Source organism: Pleurodeles waltl, chromosome 12 (assembly GCF_031143425.1).
Source record: "Pleurodeles waltl isolate 20211129_DDA chromosome 12, aPleWal1.hap1.20221129, whole genome shotgun sequence".
NCBI classification, from domain to species: domain Eukaryota; kingdom Metazoa; phylum Chordata; class Amphibia; order Caudata; family Salamandridae; genus Pleurodeles; species Pleurodeles waltl.
In genome coordinates this window covers 208,538,371-208,564,977 of record NC_090451.1, presented here as the reverse complement: position 1 = coordinate 208,564,977, position 26,607 = coordinate 208,538,371, and the positions used below count along the sequence as shown (strand labels likewise).

The window sequence follows — 26,607 nt, the reverse complement described above, 5'->3', positions numbered from 1 at the left end:
CAATACTGCCCCTATGAACAGGAGGCGTTGAGAGGGCTCCAGGTGAGATTTGGGTACACTGACTGAAAAACCCACGTCGTACAACAATTGAGTCGTCGACTGGAGATGGCACCGCACGAGCTCCGGAGTTTTGGCCTTGATCAACCAATCGTCCAGATAGGGAAACACAGCTATCCCCCTTTTTCTGAGCTCTGCTGCTACCACCGCCATCACCTTCGTGAAGACTCGAGGTGCTGAAGTAAGACCAAAAGGAAGGACCGCAAACTGATAATGTTGCGATCCTACTACAAACCGGAGATACTTCCTGTGCGATTTGAGGATCGGTATATGAAAATACGCGTCCTGCAAATCGACTGACACCATCCAGTCTCCTTCGTTCAACGCCAAAAGAACCTGTGAGAGGGTCAGCATTTTGAATTTTTCCTGTTTGAGGAACCAATTCAAAATCCTCAAGTCCAAAATCGGTCTCAGCCGACCATACTTTTTGGGAATCAGGAAGTATCTTGAATAACACCCCTGACCCCTCTCTTGCGCGGGAACCAACTCTATCGCACCTTTTTCTAATAGAGAAACTATCTCCTGCTGTAATAGGAGAAGATGGTCTTCCAAACAGAAGGATGGGCGGGGAGGGAAAGTAGGAGGGAATTCCCGAAAGGGAAGAGCGTACCCCTTCTTCACAATGTCAATGACCCAGGAGTCCGATGTTATAACCTCCCACATTGGAAGAAAATGGTCAAGTCTCTCCCCTACCGGAGACAAGTGGACAGGGAGTGGTGGAGGACTACGGCTGCTTTCCTTGCTGCACCCCTCCCGAGAAAGAGGCAGAGTGCTGCAAGGTGGCTCCTCTCGTACGGACTCTGCCCCTGCCCCTGAAGGATCTGTACGGCAGGGTAGAAACAGATTGTTGCAGTCCTTGTAATCTTCCCCGAAAGGAACCACGTCCAAATCCCTTAAATCTCCGAAAGCCTCTGAAGGAGGATGAGGCCGACGACTGGAGTCCCAAAGACCTAGCAGTCGCTCTGCTTTCTTTCAAACGTTCCAGGGCAGAGTCAGCCTTTGTGCCGAAGAGCTTCTCCCCATCAAACGGAAGATCAAGGAGTGTGGCCTGGACGTCCGAAGAGAAGCCAGATGATCGAAGCCAAGACTGCCTCCTAGAGACTATGGTCGTGCCCATAGCCCTAGCCACCGAATCTGAAGTGTCCAACCCAGACTGGATCACTTGCGTTGCAGCCGCCTGAGCATCTGCCAAAAGTTGAAGCATCTCCTGGGACAAATTAGGGTGGCCCTTTGCCTCTTCCATAAGGGCATGGATGTAACGCCCTAGTATGCATGTTGCATTAGAAGATTTCAGGGCTATACTGCAAGATGAAAATGTCTTTTTAGCGGTATGGTCCATCTTTTTTGACTCTCTGTCCGCAGGGGTTCCAGGAAACAAACCAGGAGAAGATCTAGACGAACACGAGGCTTGCACCACTAGACTCTCCGGAGTTGGTTGTCTAGAAAGAAACACCGGATCCCCAGGCGCCGATCTGTACCGCCGAGCCACCACTCTGTTGACCGTAGTGGTGGACACAGGCTTTAGCCAGATATCCTTAATGGGGTCCAGCAAAACCTCATTGAAAGGCAGAAGAGGTTCAGCCGAAGCAGACACCGGATGCAGAACCTCTGTCAACAAGTTCCTCTTGACTTCCGCGGTAGGAAGGGGAAGGTCCAAAAAATCTGCAGCCTTGCGAATGACTGCGTGGAATGAAGCAGCTTCCTCCATGACCTCTCCAGGGGAAGCCAGATCCCATTCCGGGGTAGTGTCAAGGCCACTAGCTGAATCCAGTCCTTGGAAGTCACCAGATGGCTCTAAGACTTCACCTTCCTCCAGGTGTTGCCTCGCGTACTCTTCTTCCTCCTAGAGACGAAGAGCCAGACGTCTTGACTTAAGTCTTGACTCCAAGCCTGGAGTTGACAAGGCGTCGGCCGACGCCGAAGATCTCCGTCGGCGCAAAACCTCGGATCCGTCCGAAGCCAGAGGTTCCGGCTCCAAAGGGGTCTTTAACGTCGATTGGATCCGAGGCGAATCCGACGGCGCCGTAACAGGTGTAGGAATCCTGGGCGACGTCATAGGCATCGGCGCCGCATCAGGTGCAGCAGACAAAAACGGGGTGAACGGCACCGACCTGTAAGACGCCGGAACACCCAAATCATAGGCCAGAGGGCCAGACGGACCTGCACGACTTCCACCCGGCGTCATGGAAGCAAAGATGTTATACATGGCGTTTAAAAACGCCGCAGGGTCCGATCCCGGAGTCGGGAAAGCCGGGTACTGCTGCTGCTGCACCGGCGCCGGCATAGCTGCCGAAGAGGGTCCAGGTAACTCCTGGCCAGGAGAACCTTCAGGCCTCTGGGGAGGCTCGACCTCAAAGACCGACCCGGGTGATGTCGGGATCGTCGGAGGCGGAGGGGTGACGGTCGGGCTTATCTCCCACGTCGGACGACGCCGAGCCGACGGAGAAGCCGATCTGGACCGTCCCTTGCTCGATCGGCGCCGAGATCCATGACGGCGCGGAGAGCCACTATGATGGTGGCGAGACCTCAAGGATCTCGACGAAGACTCCCTCCTAGGACGCCTCTCCTTCTTCTTCTTGGACCGGGCCAAGAACAATTTCGCCTCCCTTTCTTTAAGTGCCTTAGGGTTCATGCGTTGATACGAACCGCATGCCTCGACCTCATGGTCGGAACTAAGGCACCAGAGGCAGTTTTCGTGGGGGTCGGTAACAGACATTCGACCCCCGCACTGGCTACAAGGTTTAAAGCCGGATTTTCTAGGTTGCGACATCGTAACCGCCGTTGGAAACAGTAGCTCCCTGTGAGCCTCGAAGAAGTAACCGTTATTCGGGCACGGAAAAAAGGGAGCTGACGTCTGCACGTCGACGAGGGCTTCTTATTGCCTGGATGACGTCATGTGGTGTCGCGTGGAGTCGGGCGATTGTGACGTCATCGTCGACGTGCAGAGCTAGAAGAAATTTCCGTCGAGGGCTTGCACGAGGGGAGAATTCTTTTGGTGAGGAATCCACAGGTAGGTGTATCCATCAGAAGGTATACTTTCTTACTTGTAACTCCAGTTCTCTCGTAGGGGTATTTCCATGATAGTCATAAGCGTAGAATAATTCCCCGCCCGCCTGCGGGGACCCCGGAGCACTTTTTCCAATATCACTTCTTAAGTGTCCCTGTTCGCCTTACTTCAGGAAGGCTTGTCAAGACACTTAATAATGTTCCCATGCAGCCTATAGGAAGGGCTACAGTGTTCAAGCTTCTTCATTCAGATTGTCCTGGAAGTAAAAACATGAAATGCTTGACAAATAAAAGCCATTTCCCAGACCAACTACTTCCAAAAACTTCTTTTATTTCACAAAACCTCTAAGAAGGAGTGCAGAACAGTGTAGTCCATAGGCTGTCATTAGTAATGAAGAAAAAAGGGATGCCATGCTTTTAAGAACAGCCAGTCCTCCAGTATCCCATCATGCCTAGAGAGAGGCTGATATCTCAGTTCTTTTTGCAGGTAGTCACTGGCTGACAATCGGAATAAATGTAATCAAGACATCTAACTGCTCCCCCGGGGAGGAGGGAGGGTTGCATATGACTATCATGGAAATACCCCTACGAGAGAACTGGAGATACAGGTAAGAAACTATACCTTCTCTCGTAGGGGATTTCCATGTATAGTCATAAGCGTAGAATAGAATACCAAGCCCATCCCAGAACCAGCGGAGGAGCAGTTAGAGTAATCCATGCATATGTTCTCAAGCAAAAAGGTTTCTAAGAGAAGCCTGGCCTACTTGAGCATCTGCTCTAGCATCCGAATCTAGACAATAATGTTTAGTAAAGGTGTGAACTGATTTCCAAGTCGCAGCTTTACAAATTTCTGCAAAAGGAATACTGCGCAATAGAGCAGTGGTAGCCGCTTTTCCTCTGGTGGAATGGGCTCTAGGCTTAACCTATAAGGTTTTCTTTGCTAGTTGATAACACAATAAAATAAAAGAGACTATCCATTTCGCTATTGATTGCTTGGAGGTGGCTAAGCCAGTACGTACAGATCCGTAATTAACAAACAGTTGTGTAGTTCTCCGTAAAGGATTGGTCTTATCTAGATAAAATTTCAATACTCTCTTAACATCCAGAGAATGGAGAGCCCTCTCAGCTGGGGTGGAAGCGTTTGGAAAGAATGTGGGCAAGGAAATTGACTGGTTAATGTGGAAGTCGGATAGGACCTTAGGCAGAAACTTCGGATGTGTCCATAAGACTACTTTAGAAGAATTCAATATTGTGTAAGGTTCGTGAGCACAGAGGGCCTGGATTTCACTGACTCTTCGTGTTGAAGTGATCGCTACTAGAAAGGCTGTCTTCCAAGTGTGGTGTTGGAAGGATGCCTTGTGTATGGGTTCAAATGGGTGCTGCATTAAACATGAAAGGACCACATTAAGTTCCCATGGTGGCGAAGTGCGTCTAATTGGGGGAAAGACCTTCTTTAACCCCTCTAGAAAATCTTTTATCACTGGGATTCTGAAGAAAGAGGTCTGCGAAGGAGTCTTCCTATAAGCAGTTAAGGCTGCCAAATGCACTTTTATGGAAGAAAGCTGTAGGCCCCTATCGTGCCAGATGCAACAAGTAAGGCAGAATGACCTCTTCTTTGCAAGATGTCGGATCCATCCCTTTAGAAGAACACCAGATGCAGAATCTTTTCCACTTAAAGGAGTACGCCGAACAAGTAGACAGCCTCTTCGCCTCCTTTAAAATGGCCATACAATCCTGTGGCAGGTTGAGGTGACCATACTGGACTAGCTCAGGAGCCATGCCACCAAATTCAGTGATGAGAGATTGGGATGTTTCATTTGTCCCCCGAACTTCGTCAGGAGGTCCGGTCTGCAGGGTAGCCTGAGATGGGGCTGGAGTGATCTCTGAAGAAGATCCGGGAACCACCACTGTCTCGGCCACTGTGGTGCAATGAGGATCATTGTGGCTGATGTCATCGACAGTTTGAGGAGGACTGCTGGGATCAGCGGAATCGGTGGAAAGGCGTACAGAAATTTGTTGGACCAGTCTATCCACAGAGCATTGCCCTGCGACTGTGGGTGGTAAAACCTGGCGGCGAAGTCGCAGCATTTCCTGTTTTCTTCTGTGGCGAATAGGTCGATAGAAGGTGTGCCCCACAAACGGAAAATGTCTCGAGTGACGTCTTCGTTGAGCACCCACTCGTGGTTCTCTTCTAGAACTCTGCTGAGGGCATCCACTTGACTGTTCTGAACCCCTGGCAGATGGGTAGCCACTATGTTCAATTTCCTGGCTAGGAGCCAGTGTCATATTGTCTGGGATTCCTGAGACAGGATTCTGGATCTGGTGCCCCCCTGTTTGATCAGATAGAACATAGTGGTGGTATTGTCTGTCTGCACTAGCAAGTTGTCTGCTGTGATTGAGGGTAGGAACACCTTGAGAGCTAGGTGTTCCGCTCGTAGCTCTAGGAGATTGATGTGGTATAACGATTCTTTCTGTGTCCATCTGCCTTGTATTTGCAGGTGATCCATATGAGCTCCCCATCTGAGGAGAGAGGCATCTGTCACCATAGCCTGCGTCGGAGGCTGTGCCCGGAATGGCATCCCCTTTAGGAAATTGGTTGGAGAGCACCACCAAGTTAGAGATCTGATTGCATGAGTGGAGAGGCGAATTCGATCTTCCCAGCTCCCCGACCACTGATTCCACTGGTCCTCCAGGCATTCCTGAAGCAGACGCATGTGGAGGCGGCCGTTGGGTGTCAGGTAAATGCAGGATGCCATGGATCCGAGAAGTGAGGAGACTGTCCGCACTGTTGGGTGACGCATTGAACGGAGATCCCGACACTTCCAGAGAATAGAGAAGCGTCGTTCCTCCAAAGGACACACACTTTTGACTGCAGTGTGTCTATGGTAGCTCCTAAGTAATGTAACCTCTGGACCGGTACTGTCGTTGACTTTTGAAAGTTGATATGAAGACCTAATCGGTACAGAAGGTCGCAGGTCATCTGGAAATGCCATTTTACTTCTGCATAAGTGGATGCTTTGAATAACCAGTCGTCGAGATACGGGTATATGAAGATTTGTTTCCTACGGAGGTGAGCTGCCACCACCGACATGCACTTGGAAAAGGTCCTGGGAGCAGACTTGAGACCGAATGGTAGGACCGTATACTGGAAGTGATCTTGGCCTACCAGAAACCTCAGGAATTTCCAATGTTTCTTTGCGATGGGGATGTGGAAATATGCATCGTGTAGATTCACTGAGCAAAGCCAGTCTCCTTGCTGAATCTGAGGATATATCTGGTATAAGGATAGCATCCTGAACTTCTCCTTTCGGATCCATTTGTTGGCCGTTTTGAGGTCCAGAATGGGTCTGAATTCGTTTTTGTCCTTTTTTGGGATGAGAAAGTATTTTGAGTAGATACCCTTCCCCTGTTGGCTGAGGGGAACCGATTCCACTGCTCTCTTTTCAAGGAGGATGGAAACTTCCGACTTTTAGGAGATCGAGGTGTGCAGTCGCCTGCCTTGGCGGGATGGCCGGAGGTGGTGATGAAAATCTGAGACAATATCCATTCTGTACAATGTCTAAGACCCACTCTACCAGGCAATTGGTAACGCTTCCCCCCACCGGAGTGGTTAACGAAGTTGGGGGGAGGAAATTCTCAGGGCTTTGAGGTGGTAGGCTGTCGGGTGCTCTGAGTGGACTGATGGGCTGATCGTCCCCTCTGCGCCTTATGCTGGTGCTTGTAGGGCCGCTGGTACTGCTGGTGTGGTCTCTTAGGGGCCCATCAAGGGGCTTGAACCCTCTGCGTGGTGTAGCGGCTATGGAAAGGACGGAAGGACCTACGTTGCTTTTTAGGTTTGTCCAATCCTACTGCCTTCAATGTGTCCACCTCCGCTTTCATTCTTGCCATTTCGTCATCTGCGTGTGATCCGAATAATGTGGATCCTGAAAATGGCAGATTCAAAATTCTTTGCTGCGCATCCGGTTTTAATGACGTGAGCCGCAGCCAGGAGTGTCTCCTCAGTGTCACACCATGGCAGTACGAATGTGCTGAAAGCAGCGACGCATCTGCTGCCGCGCTTATGATTTGGTTGGAGACCATAGCGCCCTCTTAGCTACTTCTAAGAAGTCCTCTCTGTGGTCTCTTAGGAGATGTTCTGCGAACTGCAAGATGGAGTCTCACAAAGATCTATTGTACCTGCCCAAAAGGGCTGTGGCGCTCACCGTTTTCATAGAGGATGCCGCTGAAGCACAGACTTTACGGCCTGTCGAGTCCAATCACTTACTCTCCTTATCGGGAGGAGAGGTGGAGGACGGAGAAGTTGTGTGAGCCTTGTGTACCGCCAAAATAACTACTGAGTCCGGTGGCAGATCAGAGCGCAAGAAGAGCAGATCTTGTTCCGGAGGGCGATACTTCTTCTGCAGCCTGGACGGTGCAGGCCTTGTCGATGCCGGTGTAAGGAAAACCTCCAAAGCAGGCTCCAAGAGGCCCGGCACTAGGGGTAGTAAGGGTCTGGAAGCCGACCGCTGTTGAAGTGTTTCAAAGATTACAGATGCCGATGGCGTAGGGGCAACCATCGGTATACTTAGTTTCGACGTACCTCAAAGTAGTACCTCGTGGAAGGTGTTGATGTCATCCACCGGTGAGGACCGAGGAGGAGGAGAGTCCGACAACGTAGGTGAATAGTCTCTGGTGGAAGACCAAGAGTCTCTCTCACATTCCCTCGAACTTGATCTGTGCCTCGATCAGCGGTGCGATCTTGATCTGGAAGAGTCATGGCCATGGCGTGAATGGTGGTGCGATGTAGAGCGCGGTCTAGGCGGTATACTAACCAGTACTTGAGGTGCCGGGAGCGGCGTTGGTTGTGGCAGCTCTAGGCCCGTTGGCTGAGGCGGCGTTGCCGGAAGTTCTTGAGGAGGAGACCTAGGCTGAGAAAGACGAGAAGAAGGAGACAAAGGCAGCAGCACTACTGAGGAAGAGCGCTCCGATGAGGAGTAAATTCTCCGCCTCTTGTGGCTCCTCGACGTCGACCTCTCTCTCCGTCTCGACGTCGACGCTGTGCGAGGCGTCGAGCCATGACGTCTACGTCGACCTCTCGACGTCGCCGATCTGCTCCTCGACATCGTGCGCCTTGGGGTCTTCGCCGTCGTACGGTGCCTCGATGTCGACTGGTGACTTCTGTACGACGTCAAACCAGACCTCACGGCGAACATGTCGGCGCCGTACCTCCTCTCGACGTCGACCGGGACGGATGTCGTTTTCGCCCTGAAGAGCGTCTCGTAGACCTCCCACAACCACTGGAGGCTGAGGTATAAGCCCCGGTGGAAGACTGACCTTCCTCTCGCTCAGAGGTCCCACTGGTTCCTTGGCATCTTCTCTCTGCTCTCCCTTGAAGGCAAATTTTATCTCTGTCCCGTAAAGTGCGCCTGGAGAACATCTTGCAGATGTTGCAGGAGGCAGGAATGTGTGATGAAGGCAGACAAATACAGAGCTCATGAGGGTCTGTTTTAGCCTTTTTTCTGCCACATTTAGGGCTTGTCAAACAAGGAAGGCCTTTTGATTAAAAAAAACTTAAACTTCTGTCAGAAAACTTGAAAATGTAGTAGACAAAGACAAAAGACGTTGAATGAAGCCTTTTTTCTGAAAGTTTCTCTAGATTTTTGAAGGAAAAACCTAAAAAGGTTGAGTTCAATTCTCCAGGGTCCTGTCAGCAGGTGCCAGAAAAAAAAGCTGAGGTAACAGCCTCTCTCTAGGCATGATGGGATACTGGAGGACTGGCTGTTCTTAAAGGCACAGTATCCCTTTTTCTTCATTACTAATGGCAGCCTATGGACTACACCGTTCTGCACTCCTTCTTAGAGGTTTTGTGAAATAAAAGAAGTTTTTGGAAGAGGTTGGTCTGGAAAATGGCTTTTATTTGTCAAGCATGTAATGTTTTTACTTCCATGACAATCTGAATGAAGAAGCTTGAACACTGTAGCCCTTTGTATAGGCTGCATGGGAACATTCTTAAGTGTCTTGATAAGCCATCCTAAAGTAAGGCGAACAGGGACACTTAAGAAGTGATATTGGAAAAAGTGCTCCGGGGTCCCCGCAGGCGGGTGGGGAATTATTCTACGCTTATGACTATACATGGAAATCCCCTACGAGAGAAGGTTTTTTTCAGTGGTGGAAAAACTATTTTAAGTCCTTCCAAAAAATCTTTAATGATTAAAATCTTTAGAAATGAAAGTTGCTGTCTCAACTTTCTATATGCCCTTATATTATGTAGAATAGATTTGTAACTCTGATTTAGCTAGATATGGCAAATAAGGTAGTAGTACCTTTTCCTGAGATGAAATAGGATCAAGCCCCTGGTTATGGCACCATATACAGACTCTTCCATTTTAGTGCATAGCATTGTCTGTGGTGTTTTGCATCTTTATGTATGTCTATGCATTCCAGAGGAAGATTTAGATGTTCATACTGACTGACTTCAGGAGCCATATATCCAAATTCAAGGACTGCAAACTTCGGGGTTGAACCTGGCCTTGACATCTGGTCAGTAGATCTGGTCTGCAAGGGAGTCTCCTTTGGTGCATGACAATGCCAGCATATCCGGGTACCACCGCTGCCTCAGTCAATCTGAATCTATTAGGATCATTCTGAGCTTGGAAATGCTTAATTTTTCAATCACTATAGGAATTAATGGAATTAGAGAAAAAGCATGTACAAATGCTGTTGACTAGTTGATAAAAAAGGGCATTGTCGAAAGAGTTCTGTTCTGTGCCTTGGACACAAAGTCTCAGCATTTCTTTGTCTCCATGTTTGGTGTGGCCTCCTTTGATTTTCAGAACTTTTCAGTCAACTTTTTCTCTCTTCTTTCAGCAAACCTTCCAAGATTCTTCGGAGATTTTCTGGTGTGCTTCCAGATTTAGTAAAGGAAAAAAGAATCTGAAAGTGACGACCACACAGCAGACCCTTCTGGGGCGCAATTTGACATAAAAAAAGGGATGGACTTACCACCAAATGGTCATCGATGACGCCGACACACAGAAGAAAAAGAGAGAAGGGCAGGATATGCTTCCAGACCCAACCTCTGTCAGAATACATGCACAGCACATGAATACAGAAACGGACTCATGCTGAAAAACTAATGTTAGGAATCCCCATTCGTAACAGATGTTTTGTACAAGTTTCTCATTCAGGATCCATTTTTTCTTTTTCTCGTGATGTAGACCAAGAGAATCAATTTGTTGGTTCTAATTTCCTGGGATTGCTCTCAGAGATATACCTCTGGTCAATACCACATCATTTGAACTTGAAGAGACAAACGTCTTGATCTAATTTCCTCCTGTTCTTGATATAAGGCATGATAATGATGTTGTCTGTTTAAATCATTATTTATTATTATTCCAGAAAGAGTAGAAAAGCCACAAGGACAAGTTGAACGTCCTTCAGTTCAAGCCTTCAATTGTCAGGCAACTGAGGTGGTTTCCGCATACTAACAGTAAGGCATCCGGCACTATGATATGTTTTGTAGTTTTCTTTTTGAAGAGCACTCCTTTTGGAGATTCTGAACTTTGCACCATCATGCTACTGACAGTAGTCTGGGTCATTTTTTCTGTGTTTAAATGTTGTAATGCAGGCCTATGAAGATAATCTAGAGAGTTATTTTGACCATTCATTAAATAAATAAGGCCTCTGTTATGCCTACATACCTCAGATCTGTAAATAAAATTATGGACAAAGACATTCTATGATGATGTTTTCATGGAAGAAAAATAAACAAAAGATGTTCCAAGGTTCACTCATGCAGTGGTGAATTTGTCAAGCATGTTTGACTATCAATGAAGATACCCAGGATGGAAAACTAGTAGTGTTTCAGGTAAGCAACTTTATCTTCATAATTCTCAAATTCTTTTATTAGATGCCCTACCATATTGGCAAAAATAACACTGTTCCACGTGGCTCTTAGCAATGAAATAATTCTGCACTAATATCACCACAAGATTTGTATCCTTCTTTGGCCGTTGACCAAGTTCTGTGATGCTCCCATACCTACATTCCTGTTATCTAGAAACAAGAGTCCAAACTACTTCAGTCTCACTTCAGCTAGAGTAGCACTGCTAACTGCCCTCCCAGAAAAATTGTTTTCAAGTTGAAGAGCTAGCTCTGCTTTACTTGTCTCTTTCTGCATTTATGTATGCTTGAACACGTATGTGGCACTTGTATAGCCCAGATGAACGAGTTACTTACCTTCGGTAACGACTTTTCTGGTGGATACATTAGCTACCTGTGGATTCCTCACCTCATGAATACTCCCATGGCGCCAGCATTCGACGGAAATCTTCTTACTAGTCTCTGCACGTCGACGAGGACGTCACTGTCTCGCACGCGACGCCGTCTGACGTCATACAGGCAATAAGAGGTCCTCGACGACGTGCGGACGTCAGTACCAATCATTTTTTACGTGCATGAGAACAACCAGGCAATGCAATGAAAGAACAAAGCAACATCCATTATATTGTAAAAATACACCACATTGTATGAATAACTGTAAATCTTTTTATGTACATATATATATATATATATATATATATATATAAAACTCTCTCTTTTAAAATATATACACACACCAAGTATATACATAAAGATATATACACATATACCTATATATATATAAATATATTATATATATACATCTATTGCACCCTCAAAGACCAAGAGGAGCGCACTCAAGGATTACTTGGCAAGACCATAAAGGCAACGGGGAGGCGGGTGGGACCGTGAGGAATCCACAGGTAGCTAATGTATCCACCAGAAAAGTCGTTACCGAAGGTAAGTAACTCGTTCTTCTGATGGATACAACTACCTGTGGATTCCTCACCTCATGAATAGAGTCCCAAAGCAGTACCACGCCCGGCGGTGGGTGCCTAAATGGTCAAACCAAGAAATCCTGCAGCACTGACCGTGCAAAATGGCCGTCCCTTCTAACCTCAGAATCTAAACAGTAATGTTTTGCAAAAGTGTGAAGGGACGACCAAGTTGCGGCCTTGCAGATGTCGACCACAGGAACACCTCTGGCTAAGGCCGAAGTGGCCGACTTAGCTCTGGTGGAATGAGCTCTAATGCCCTCAGGAGGATCCTTCTTTGCCAAAGAGTAACATATTTTAATGCAAAGAACAACCCACCTGGATAGTGTTCTCTTGTGGACTGCCTTTCCTCTCCTCTTGCCCAGGTATCCAATAAACAGCTGATCCTCCAGCCTGAAATCCTTTGTTCTATCGATAAAGAAGCTCAACGCTCTCTTTGGGTCCAGACGGTGCAGTCTTTCTTCCTCTTTGGAAGGATGAGGCGGAGGATAGAACGTGGACAAAGTAATTGCCTGAGCCAAATGGAAGGGTGAAACAACCTTCGGGAGGAAAGCAGCCTTGGTCCTCAACACCACCTTATCCCCATAAAAAGTTGTATAAGGGGGTTTTACTGATAAGGCCTGCAACTCACTCACTCTCCTTGCTGATGTTATAGCTATCAGGAAGACTGTTTTTAAAACCAAATACCTCAAGGGGCAAGAATGCATAGGTTCAAAAGGGGACCCCATAAGGAAAGTCAGGACTAAGGACAAATCCCATTGCGGCATAACGAATGGCTTTGGAGGATATTGATTTAGAAGACCTTTCAAGAATCTGATAACAATAGGGGATTTAAATAAAGATGGTTGGTCTGGAAGACATATGAAGGCTGACAAGGCCGATAAATAACCCTTAATGGTAGCCACTGCACAACCTTTCTGCGCCAGAGATAGAGCAAAAGACAAAACGTCCGATAGATGAGCATGTAAAGGATCAATCTGATTCTCTCCACACCACGCAACAAATTTAGACCACCTATTAGCGTAGATAGATTTAGTGGAGTGTCGCCTGGCCGCTAATATAACATCCACTACCTCAGGCGGGAGAGAGAAGGAACTCAGGTTGCCCCGTTCAATCTCCAGGCATGTAGGTGCAGACTCTGGAGGTTGGGGTGTAGAACCTGCCCCTGCGACTGTGAGAGGAGGTCTGCCCTGAAAGGGAGACGGAGCGGCGGGCACGTTGAGAGTTGGAGAAGGTCGGAGTACCACACCCTCCTTGGCCAATCCGGAGCTATTAAGATTACTAGAGCCCGGTCTTGGCGAATCTTCCTCAATACTCGAGGAATCAAGGGTATGGGAGGAAACGCGTAAAGCAACTGGCCGCACCAGGTCATTTGAAACGCGTCCCCCAACGCTTCCTGCATCGGATACTGAAGGCTGCAGAACAACGGACAATGCGCGTTCTCTCGAGTGGCGAACAGATCTACCCGAGGAAACCCCCACTTCTGGAAGATTAAACGGACTTGATCTGGATGGAGACGCCACTCGTGGTCTGCCGAGAAGTGGCGACTGAGACTGTCCGCACGCACGTTCAAGACTCCGGCCAGATGGTTTGCTATCAAGCAAATCCGATGGTCCTTTGCCCAGGACCATAGTCGAAGAGCTTCTCTGCAGAGAAGGTACGACCCCACTCCTCCCTGCTTGTTTATGTACCACATCGTGGTAGTATTGTCCGTTAGGACCTGTACCGACGGGACCACGAAGGGAAGGGAGGAAGGCCTTGAGAGCCAGACGTACAGCCCGTAACTCTAACAGATTGATGTGAAAAATCTGTTCCTCTGGAGACCAAAGACCTTTGATCTCCAGATCCCCCAGATGAGCTCCCCACCCTAGAGTGGAAGCATCCGTTATGACTGTGGCCACTGGTGGCGACTGCAGGAACGGCTTTCCTTGTGAAAGATTGTTGCTTGCAATCCACCACTTCAAATCCACAGCAGCATCTCTGGAGATCTTGACAGTACCCTCTAGATCCCCTCTGTGTTGAGACCACTGCCTTCGGAGGCACCACTGAAGAGCCCTCATGTGCCAGCGAGCATGCGTGACCAACAGAATGCAGGAGGCAAAAAGACCGAGCAGACGAAGGACCTTGAGGACTGGAACTACCGCTCCATTTCGAAACATTGGAACCAAATCCTGAATATCTTGAATCCGCTGAGGCGGAGGAAAGGCCCGACCCAATGTTGTATCCAGTACTGCCCCTATGAACAGGAGGCGCTGAGAGGGCTCTAGGTGAGATTTGGGCTCGTTCACCGAAAAGCCCAGGTCGAACAACAACTGGGTTGTTGACTGCAGATGACGCAACACAAGCTCCGGGGACTTGGCTTTGATCAACCAATCGTCCAAGTAAGGGAATACTGCTATCCCCTTCCTTCTGAGCTCTGCCGCAACCACCGACATCACCTTCGTGAAGACTCGAGGTGCTGAAGTAAGACCAAACGGAAGGACCGCAAACTGGTAGTGTTGCGATCCCACCACAAACCGGAGATACTTCCTGTGTGACTTGAGTATCGGGATATGAAAGTAAGCATCCTGCAAGTCGACAGACACCATCCAGTCTTCCATGTTCAACGCCAAAAGCACCTGTGCTAGGGTCAGCATCTTGAACTTTTCCTGCTTGAGGAACCAATTCAAGATCCTCAGGTCCAGAATTGGTCTCAAACGACCATCCTTCTTGGGAATCAGGAAATACCTTGAGTAAACTCCTTGACCCCTTTCCTGCTCCGGGACCAACTCCACCGCGCCCTTTAAAAGGAGGACTTCTACCTCCTGTTCTAGCAACAGGAGGTGTTCTTGTGAACAATACGAAGGGCGGGGCGGGATGAGGGGCGGAAACTCCCGAAAGGGAAGGGTGTAGCCTTTTCCCACAACACTGAGAACCCAAGTGTCCGACGTAACAGTCTCCCATTTGGTGAGAAAATGCTGTAATCTTCCCCCTACAGGAGAGGAGTGAGTGGGAAATGGTGGAAGCCTAAGGCTGCTTCCCCTGCTGCACCCCGCCAGAGGATGAGGAAGAGGCAGAGTGCTGCTGAGAGGCTCCCCTGGTGCGGACCCTACCCCTCCCCCTAAAAGATCTATAGGGATGGGAAGAGGCAGGTTGCTGATATCTTCCCCGAAAGGAAGAGGAGGAAGAGCCACGCCCAAATCCACGAAACCTCCTGAAGAATCTGGAAGAGGCCGTGGAAGAAGGAGCTTGGAGTCCCAACGACTTAGCCGTGGCCCTGCTCTCCTTAAAACGTTCCAAGGCCGAATCAGCCTTAGCCCCAAACAGTTTGTCCCCATCAAACGGGAGATCCAACAATGTGGACTGTACATCTGCCGAAAAGCCCGAGTTACGGAGCCAGGCCTGTCTCCTTTCCACCACAGTTGTGCCCATTGCTCTGGCTACCGAGTCGGTGGTATCCAGTCCCGTCTGGATAATTTGGGTCGCAGCAGCCTGGGCATCAGAGACAAGATCCAAAAGACCCTGGGGAAGCTCTGTAAACGAAGAGGAGATGTCATCCATCAGAGCATGAATATACCTCCCCAGGATACAGGTCGCATTAGTGGCTTTTAACGCCAGACTGCAGGACGAAAAAATCTTCTTCGACTGCGCCTCTAGCTTTTTTGAGTCTCTGTCCCCAGGCACCGTCGGGAAAGAACCAGGCGCTGACTTGGACGAACAGGAGGCCTGCACTACCAAGCTCTCCGGTGTAGGGTGCCTAGATAGGAAACCAGGATCAGTTGGAGCCGTCCGATACCTCCTGGCCACGGCTCTGTGAACTGCTGGGGAAGATGCCGGCCTCTTCCACACCTCTAAAACCGGATCCAGCAGAGCGTCATTAAAAGGTAACAGAGGCTCCGCCGCGGCTGAGGCCGGATGCAACACCTCCGTCAAAAGGTTTTGTTTCGCCTCCACCACCGGCAAAGGCAGGTCCAAAAAACTAGCTGCCTTCCGTACCACTGTATGAAAGGAAGCAGCTTCCTCAGTATATTCCCCCGGGGACGAAAGGTCCCACTCAGGGGAAGTGTCCAGCCCACTGGCCGACTCCAGTCCACGCAGCCCATCACCCGAGTCCTCTAGCTCTCCTTCCTCTAGGGCTCGTTGGTACTCCTGCTCTTCTAGTACCCGGAGAGCACGCCTCCTTGAATGCAGTCGTTGCTCAATCCGCGGAGTCGACAATGCCTCCGCCGAAGTCGGAGATCGGCGCCGATCTTCCGAAGCCACCGACGCCGCATCCGGCGCCACGGGTAACTTCGGCGCCGACTGAAGAGCAGCTGAAACAGATGGACCCACCGGAGTCACAGGCCGAAATCTCGACGTCGACGGGATGGAAATCCCTGGGGCCAATCCCTCCGAAGCCACCGGAGCGGCCACCGGCGCCGACACTGGCGCCGAGCCCACGTTCCCAAACGGGAGAAAGGGCATAAAGGGTGCCGGCCGAAGAGGCGCAGGATCACCCAAAGAAAAGGCCAAAGGCCCAGCCGGAGCACCCCCTGGAGCCATCTGTTGGAAGATGGCATACATCGCATTCAAGAATGCGGAACTATCGGCTCCAGGGGTGGGAAAAGCCGGATACTGGGGTGCCTGTCTCGGAGGCGACCCCGACGCCGGCCTCGGCGTCTGCGCCGGAGAAAACATGTGAGGCTCCAATACCTCAATCACCGACGCCTGTCCAGGCGAAGTTGGTGACGCCGGAGAGGGCAACGGCGTCGAAGGATGCGGCGTCACCGTGGGGCTGACCTCCCATGTCTTTCGGCGCCGATCCGGAGACCTGGAACGAGCCTCCCTTGAATGACGCCGAGATTCTCTACGGCGCCGGGAGTCTCGATGACGCCGATGTCTTGGAGAAGACTTCTTGTGATGCTTCTCCTTTGACTTGGCCATAAACAGCTTCGCCTCACGTTCTTTAAGGGCCTTCGGATTCATGTGCTGACATGAATCACAAGTCGAGACGTCGTGGTCGGAGCTCAAACACCAAAGGCAATCGGAATGAGGATCCGTCACCGACATCTTGCCTCCACACTCACGACAAGGCTTAAATCCAGACTTTCTCTGCGACATTATTTCCACAGAGAAAGAGTACGCAGCAAGATATACACTGTAACCGCAAGAGTAACAGTTGCTCCCTCGAAGATAACCGTTTCGAATGCACAGAAAAAAGGGAACTGACGTCCGCACGTCGTCGAGGACCTCTTATTGCCTGTATGACGTCAGACGGCGTCGCGTGCGAGACAGTGACGTCCTCGTCGACGTGCAGAGACTAGTAAGAAGATTTCCGTCGAATGCTGGCGCCATGGGAGTATTCATGAGGTGAGGAATCCACAGGTAGTTGTATCCATCAGAAGACAGAGAAGCGCTTCACAAGGTCAAAGGTAAAGACAAAGTGAGCCAATGATTACAGAGGTAATTGGTTTCCCACAGCAGAAATGGATTGTTTCTTGGTCATGGTGTAGCATTCTTTAAAGATGCATGCCTTCAGCTGTTTCCTAAACTGGGGCAGGGTTGGAAAACTGATGGAAACAGGAATGCTGTTCTAGATCCTGGGTGCAAAGAGGGAATGAATAATTGCTCTATGGTTGCTTTCTGGCAGGAATGGCTATGTCTTTCTTGAGCGGAAGGTCAGTATCTAGAGTAAATTCATAGAACTTGCAAATGGGTGAAAGTTGGAGTTTGAATCTGTCTAGGTTCATGTTGTTGAGCCAAGCTTGGACTAGTTGTTGCTTGGTTCTGGACAGTAGAATGAATTCTATTTTGATGGGGTTGAGTTTTAGGCACACAATGAAGAGTGGATGAACTGCAGGCAGAGGCTGATGAACTAGATGTTGGAAGAGAAGAAGACTTATGTAGATTAGTGTGCCATTGGTCTATTGTTCAATTTTGATGATGTTTTCAGTAAATATTATCCATGAGCAGAGCCCCAAGGTCCTCAAATTAAAGGTTGAAGATAACAGGGAACAATGGAACCCTCAGAACCTCTGCAGGCAATAGGAATCATCTGGGATCAGTAGGTGCCAGTGTGAACAAAGTGTTTTTGTAGGACAGAAGGAAGAACCAAGAAGGATGTTGCCAGTAAATTCCATTTGAGACTTATGGGTGTAAATGAGGGGTGACTGTCAATCTCAGGGTGGCCCAGCAATATCAGGAGATGCAGGTCATTATCATCTGTCATCAGGAATCTACTTTACCACCTCCTTCTCATGCTAATACCAACTAACTCTTCACTGCTCACCATTCAACACAATCTCCATGTCCAGCAACACTTTCATCATTATGGTCTGCACTGCCCATCACCAATCCATTCATTAATTCATGCTGCTCCACTCACACCTTTAACAGGTGCTATGATACCTCACCATCCATTTCCACCAGGAGTTGGTTCAGGGTCTGCTCCTCCTCTGTGTTGGAAAAGCCAGAAACATTGGTGGAGCGTTTCTTCCCCACAGCATCTATTTCATCAATGTAGACGATGCACGGAGCCCGGGCTCTTGCTTCCTTGAAAAGACTTCGTACACGAGCTGCTCCAAGACCTGAAATGAGAGTTAGAGGGACTTAACACTTAGCTTATCAGCTTGGCATACTTCAATATAGTGACCAGGAAATAGAGTTTTAAACCCAGACATCCCAAACTGTAAGACTAGATGGAATGTTGTTGCCATCATTTAGCCATTTAACATAATATTAGAGGAAATTAATATAATTTCCTTCAAATTAAGTGGCAATAAGGGTTCCAACACTGGTACAGGTAATCACCAATCACAAACAAGTAGGGGAAGGAAAACCCACTAACACAGAAGCACAAGCTACAGATAGCCCTAAAATAACATGACTATCAAATAATCATTGGTCTTTCCTATTCTCCGGGATAGGTATCTTTCATAGAGTGACATGCTTCAATCATTCCCCGTCGTCAAAGTGGGAGTCCCTCGGTATCGTAGTAAGCGGTATATATATCATGAAAACAGGCTGTAAAGAGTACACAAGGTTCAGCTTAATAGCCTACCTACGTACTTTTTGAAAAAGGACCAAAATGGAATAATGACCCATTAGGCGACAGAACCTTTTAGAACACTCCCAACAGAAGAATCTTCCCTCAGATTTTCAAAGCACTAGTGGTACAGACCTTAACAGCCAAGAAGGAGAGCCTCTAAGGGGAGAAGGGTGGGTTGCATGTGAATCTATGAAAGATACCAATACTGGAGAACAGAAGTTACAGGTAAGTAACAAATTCTTTCTGCAGTATTGAGGTATCTTTCATAGAATCACATGCTTGAATCAGAATAGTTAGCAGTGCAATATATCTTAATCAAATACATATGCATATGACAGCAGATGGTGTTAGAGGGAAATCTGTTAATAAAATAAGACAGATCAATTTGACACAATAACATAGGTTTAATCGATTTTCAGCTGGGAACAACAGGCAGTCTCAACATAGAGGCCATGACTGAAGTTCAAAGTTCTGGTTCAAACACCAGTAGCATTTATACTATAAAAAACACAAAAAACTGTGGTGAAGAGTTCACCATTGACGTAAGCAATTACAAGCAGTACAGATAAGATAATGAGGTGCCTATGGAAAGAAGCACATGCACTTGTTGGCCTCATGGGTGGGTTAGTTACACTGACGTCATTCACCATATCTATCTTTCTGCACAACAAGAGATTATATGTTGCGTGCTGCTCATGGTAACCCTGCCCTGCAAATACTTATCTGGCCCTTACACAGTTCCCCTTAACACGATATGAATGACTTGTGGTTTTTAGGACCCCTGTGCTAAGGAAGGATACACCCTTCTGTTACACCCTGTTCATGCTAAGTGAACATTTTGAAAGCAACAGTTGGTGCAGCTTTAAAGAAAAACTCTCATTCTAATGTGGCTTGGGCCTCTTGTGTGTTTCAACACAGCTAACTTAACAATGCAGCATGTGTATAAGTTTCCTAAGTAATAAGTATTTGTTTGTCCTAAATAGGACCTGCCTTTTCTATTGAACCCACAGTCTGTCTTTTTTTAACATGTCATGTATTAAGCCTTTCACTACTTACATTGGTTTACAACTATCTAGCCTAAAATGTTTGTATTGGGATTTGGGAACCCCCCTCGCACAAGTGGCCCGTCAGCACAACCTCAACATCATCTCCTACGCCGACGACACCCAACTCATCCTCTCCCTCACCAAGGACCCGCACACCGCCAAAACCAACCTCCATAAGGGACTAAAAGCCATCACCGACTGCATGAGAGAGACAGCCGGCTAAAACTGAACTCAGACAAAAACAGAGGTCCTCATCCTTGGGCGCACCCCCTCCGCCTGGAACAACACATGGTGGCCGACCACACTGGGTCCCCCACCGACACCCACCAACAGCGCACGAAACCTTGGCTTCACCCTCGACTCCTCACTCTCCATGTCAAAGAAGGTCAGCGCAATCTCCTCCTCCTGCTACAACACCCTCTGCATGCTCCGCAGAGTTTACAAATGGATCCCAACAGAAACAAGAAAATCAGTAACCCAGGCCCTCGTCAGCAGCAGACTCGACTACGGCAACGCCCTCTACATCGGTATCTCATCCAAACTCCTACAACGCCTCCAACACATCCAAAACGCCTCCGCCCGACTCATCCTCAACATCCCTTGCCACTGCCACATCACCCCCCACCTAAGAGACCTTCACTGGCTCCCCGTCAACAAGAGGATCACCTTCAAGCTCCTCACCCACGCACACAAGGCACTCCAAAACACCGGACCAACATACCTGAACAACAGACTCAGCTTCTACACCCCCACCTGGCAACTCCGCTCCGCCAACCTCGCCCTCGCCTCCATCCCCCGCATCCGGCGCAAATCTTCCGGTGGCAGATCATTCTCGTACCTCGCCGCCAAGACCTGGAACACCCTCCCGTCAGATCTACGACAGACCCAGGACCTTCTTTCCTTCAGAAAACTCCTCAAGACCTGGCTTTTCAAGCAGTAGCGCACCCTTCCCCCCACCCCAGCGCCTTGAAACCCTTACGGGTATGTAGCGTGCTTTACAAATCGATTGATTGATTGTGTGTGATCTTCCATGTTGTAGCACTACATATCTTTTAATGGGGGCCCCAGCAAATAAGGCCACTGTAGAAGAAACTCCTCTCGAGGAGTGAGTTCTAGTCTTTTGTGTTAACGGTCTGCCTGTTCTAGAATGGCAGTACTGTATGACTGATGAAATCCATCTTGCTGTAGTGGATTTGGAGACTGGTCCACCTTTATTATTGTTACCATAGGCCACAAAAAGTTGGTCAGTAGACCGAATATGCTTTGTTTGACGTAGGTAATATTTTAAACATCTCCTGACATCAAGTGTATGCAAATTCCGTGCTGCTGGTGTTTGGGGATTAGGAAAGAAAGTCTGAAGCATGACAGGTTGATTTAGATGAAAATCAGTAGGAACCTGTGGTATGAATTTGGGATTAGTTTGCAAGATTACCATGGATTATTTGAATTGTAATAAGGGCTTGTTAATAGGGAACGCTTGCAGTTCGCTTACTCTTCTAGCAGAGGTGTGGGCACGCAAGTGAGACACTTTTCAGGTAAGAAATTTTAACTCACCCCTGTGAATCAGTTCAAATGGGCTTTCAATCAACTGAGATAACACCGTATTAAGTTACCATGCAAGACGTAGCAACTTTATTGGAGGATATGCTGTGAAACTCCCTTGGATGATTAATTTGTGTGACCATAATGAAGGAGAACCCAAAGTTCGTCTATATCTGGAAATAGCGGCCAATTGTACTTTGACAGAAGAATGTTCTAGACTGGATTTGGCTAGAGATAGTAAATCTCGCAACACATGTTCAGGAGGAGATGAAATAGGGTGTATGTTAGACTTCTTGCACCAAAAGTAAAACCGTTTCCATTTGAGGCAGTACGTTTTTTTAGTGGAGTCTGCTCTGGCTCTCGCTAGAATTTGTCCGCAGTCTTCTGGGATAGCTAGTTGCTGTAATTCATAGTGCTCAGGAGTCAAGCTGTTAAATGCAGGAAAGTCAGGTCTGGATGAAGGACCTGCTGATTGTTCATCTACAACAAGTCTACCTGAGGCTTGAGCTGAATGTGTTTGTCTATCGATAACGTGAGGAGCTCGGTAAACCAAATTTGTCTTGGCCATTGTGGCGCAATGAGTATCAGCTGGCATGGTTCCTGTTTGATCTTTCTGAGAACTCTGGGAATAAGATGGACTGGGGGAAAAGCACAGATTCCAAACCACTGCATCAAAAGGGCATTCCCCCAAGATCCCTTTTAAGGATACCTGCTGGCATAAAAGCAGCACTTCTTGCTCTCTCATGATGCAAATAAGTCTAGATTGGGCTTCCCCATGTTTGAAATATGGTATTCAGGACTCACTCATTTAGCTCCCACTCGTGACAGCTTTGGGTCAATCTGCTCAAGGTATCTGCTATAGAGTTGTGAACTCCTGGGAGATTTTCTGCCCTTATGGTCACTTGATGAGTTAGTGCCCACTGCCAGATAGGCTGAGCTTCTTGGGATAGAATCTGGGATTTCGTACCTCCCTGTTTGTTGAGATACTGCACGCAAGTTGTGTTGTCTGTTTTTACCAACACAGGTAACCTTGAATTCTCTGGAGAAACACTTGAATAGCTAGGGAGACTATGCTGGATTTGAGGAAGTTGATGTGTAGCTTTGACTGATTCAGGGTCCACTTGCCCTGAATCTGGAGGACTTGCAGATGAGCTCCCCACCCTTCTAGATAAGCATCTGTTGTAATGATGTATTCTAAAATGGGACAAAAGAACGCGAGTCCCGCAGAAAGATTGCTGGAGTCCGTCCACCAGGGAAAAGCTGCTTGCATGAGATGTGTGGTCTGTGCAGTATCGTCGAAAAGGCCCCTCGACTGCAGCCACTGTGTGTCCAATTATTTCTGGAAGAGTTGCATTTCGAGACAAGCATAAGGTACTAGGAGAATGGCTGAGGACATCATGCCGAGAAGAGATTTTTTCAGGTGAACTGGAGCATACCTTCTTTTTTAAAGAGAGCGGACCAGAGAGGAGAGTTTCTGCTGTCTGTCTATAGACAATAATGCCTTGTTGAGCAAGGTGTCTATAGTGTCTCCCAGAGTTATCAGTGTTGTGGGCGAGAAGGGACTTCTGAAAATTGACTGTGAGCCCCAGGGAGTTAACTTTAAGATATGGCGATGTTTGATGAGATCTAGGACCCATCTGTCTGTAGTTATGTTGGCCCAGTGATGTAAGTAGTGGGAAATTCTGGAACCAATAGGAAATTTACTAGGGGTTGTAGCTGGTACGCTGATGTTGTCACAATTTTTTTAGTGGCGTCTCTGGTTGACTTCTTCTTGGTTGCTGTTTAGCATAGGCAGCCGACAGAAGTGCTCTCTGTAGGGTTGATGCTCTGTAGGGTTGATGCTGTTGGTAAGCGGGCCGAAAGGATCGATGGTAGGATTGGGGTTGGTATCTGTGATATTCTCAGTGGTAAGAGTAAAAGGGGCGGCCACGCACTCAAAGAAAAGGTGTCTACGGTACTGGAGGGTCCTGAGAGAACAAGCTGCCTCTGTGTTAGTCTTTATCGCTTGCAGAGCATCTTTTACATGTTTTCCAAACAAAGAATCACCATTGAAAGACATGTCTAGTATTTTTGTCTGCACTTCAGAGCAGAACGACGTAGCCTTAAGCCAACCCTGGCATCGAAGAACAGCAGATTTTGCTAACTTCCGGAAACCTACAGATACTATAGCCATAGTGTAGGAAGCTGGCCTGGTGTGTGGTGAGCACCTATGGTGTTATCACCTTATACCAGGTCCAGGTATCCCCTTTTAGTGAGGTTTAGTCAGTGTCTAGGAAGCCAGGCTCTCTAAAGGTAGCTGTGGATAACCAGCAAAGACTTATCTGGGACACATGCAAAGCTTATGCAATACAAATATAGTCACACAGCACTTACACACATGAAAGAACCACGCAGTGTTACAAAAATAAAGGTACTTTATTATGTTAACACAAATACTAAAATACTACATAGGTAATACTCTACTAGCACTATTATATACACATTAGTAATCAGGAATGGCATAGAGAGCAATAGAAAACAGTAAAATAACAGTGAATAATAAGAGACCTTATGGGGAGACCAAACCATATACTAAGTAAATGGAATGAGAAAAGCAGGAATCTGTAGAGGGGAGCTGGATGAACTAGAAACCCCAAAAGGTAAGTACCAGAGTGCCCCCCAGCGACCAGGAGAGAAGAGGTAAGTACCTGTTTTTTTCCCAAACCCACAGGTAAACTTTGTTAAAGGACTGTGCAAGACCCAAGCAAGACTGGAAGAAACATAAGATGGATCCGGACAGAAGAGGGCCTGCAAATGAAGCAGACCAAGTCCAGTTCCAATTCCAGTTGGAGTGCCCGGCTGGGTCCACCCTTCTGGAGATGCAGAACCAGGTTGACAATGAAGACCAGGAGTTGGCTATGAAGCAAAGGAGCAGGAGAAGAGTTCCAGAAGTGATGCAGTCGATGTCCCACGTCGGAAGAAGAGTTGCAGTCTGTCAGTGGTGTGGAAAAACCACCAACAAGCCTTGGCAAAGGCAAGAGTTGCAGAAGAAGAGTTGCAGAGCTGCTGGGGACCAGGAAGGTCAGAGAGGACTCAACCCAAGGAGGGGAGTCCCAGGAGACCCTCAGCAGTGAGGAGAGCCTGAAGTGGAGGATGCAGCCCCCACAGGCAACTCACAGACAGCAGGCACAAGAGTCGCAGTGACGCCCACTCAGCAAACCTGGAGAGGTGTCCCACATCGCTGGAGCAGCAGGCAGGAGACTGTGTTTTGCAGGGAAGAGTGCTGGAGGCCGGGGGTACACAGAGCTTGAAGATCCCTTGGAAGAGGAGCCAACAAGCCTTGGTAGTTGCAAGAATCGTGGTGCACAGGGGTACTGTCCTGCAAGGAGAGGTAAAGACTCACCACCTCCCAAGTTGAACAGCTGCTAGAGGGGACCACTCCAGACCACAACCTGTGTTGCAGGATCAGGGATCCACACAGCCGGTCATCGATGCAGTTGGTGCCTGCGGATGGAGGGGAGTAATTCATTCCAAGGGAGATCTCTTCTTACTTCTTGGTGCAGACTGAAGACTTGCCACCCTCAAAGGATGCACATCCGGGGAAATGTTGCAGTTGCTGGAAGGAGCCGGAGAAATAATGTTGCAGAATGAAGTCATTGCTGGAGCTGCAGATTGTGGGTTCCTGTGAAGTCAAGTTGCGTTTTCAGTGGCCAGAAGTAAAAGTAAAAGTTGCAGAGGAGTCCTGCTGGGATCTTGCACGTCGACTCTCAAAATCCACCCAAGGAGGAGACCCTAAATAGCCCTAAAAAGGGGACTGGTCACCTAGCAGGGTGACCACCTATCAGGAGGGGGCTGTGACATCACCTGCCTGACCTGGCCACTCAGATGCTCCCAGAGGCCTCTGCCAACCTTGGATTCAAGATGAGAGAATCAAGTGGCCACCTGGAGGAGCTCTGGGCACCACCTCTGGGGTGGTGCTGGACAGGGGAGTGGTTACTCCCCTTTCCATAGTCCAGATTCACGCCAGAGCAGGGACCAGGGAGTCCCTGGACTAGTGCAAACCAGTTTATGCAAGGAAGGCACCAAATGTGCCCTTCAAAGCATACCAGTGGCTTGGGAAGGTTACCCCTCCCAAGCCATGGAACGCCTATTTCCAAAGAGAGAGGGTGTTCCCCTACCCCCAAAAGGAAATCCATTGTTTTGCCTTCCTGGACTTGAGCTGGTCAAGCAGGAGGACAGAATTCTGTCTGTAGGATGGCAGCAGCGTGGGCTGCCTGGGAAAACCCTGCAACCTGGGAGGAACAAAGCTGGGTGCCCTCTAAGGAGTCCTCAGAATGCATGGAATCATACAACCAATACTGGCAACAGCATTGGGATATGAATCCAATATGTTTGATACCAAACATGCCCAGTTTCGGAGTTACCATTAAGTAGCTGGACACAGGTAGTGACCGGTGTCCAGTATACATATATAATGGCGTCCCGCACTTATGAAGTCCAGGACAATGGTGCTGGAGTTCGTAGGGGCACCTTTGCTCATGCAGGGGCGCCCTCACACAAAGGTACTTGCACCCTGCCCTCTGGGCTAGGAGGGCCCGCGATAGGGGTGACTTTCAGTGACCTGGTGCAGCGACCTGTAGTGAAAGGGTGCATGCACCCTTTCACGCAGGATGCAAAAGCAGGCCTGCAGGCACATTTACATTGGCTCCCCTGGGTGGCACAATACATGCTGCAGCCCATGGGGATCCCCTGGTGCCCCAATGCTCTGAGTACCTGGGTCGATATACTAGGAGCCTACATGGGGGCACCAGTATGCCAATTGTAGGGTGTACAAAGTCAGGAACAACCAAATTTAGGGGGAGAGAGCACAGTCACTGGGGTCCTGGTTAGCAGGATCCCAGTGAACAGTCAAAACACACTGACAGCAGGCACAAAGTGGGAGTAACTATGCCAAAAAGATGGTACTTTCCTACCCATAGTGTGATCAATGTTGGCAGAAGATCCAGGTATGCAGCAATATTTGACCACATTTGGCAATCATGTCCACCTAGAATGGCCAGAGAATTTGCAGTTCACACAGTTGTTCCTGACATCACTGTGACTCTTTTGCCTACATTATTCAACCACCTGCCCTCTT

At 48.4% G+C, this 26,607-nt stretch overlaps 1 protein-coding gene across 1 annotated transcript in view; it reads right to left on the bottom strand.

The window, feature by feature from the left end:
- The window catches only part of SPG7 (SPG7 matrix AAA peptidase subunit, paraplegin), a 462,707-nt gene that overhangs the window by 260,529 nt on the left and 175,571 nt on the right, over positions 1-26,607 (bottom strand). The window contains exon 9 of the mRNA XM_069216631.1: positions 18,269-18,442. Coding sequence (XP_069072732.1) covers positions 18,269-18,442 — 174 coding nt within the window. The remainder of the gene's footprint in view (positions 1-18,268; positions 18,443-26,607) is intronic.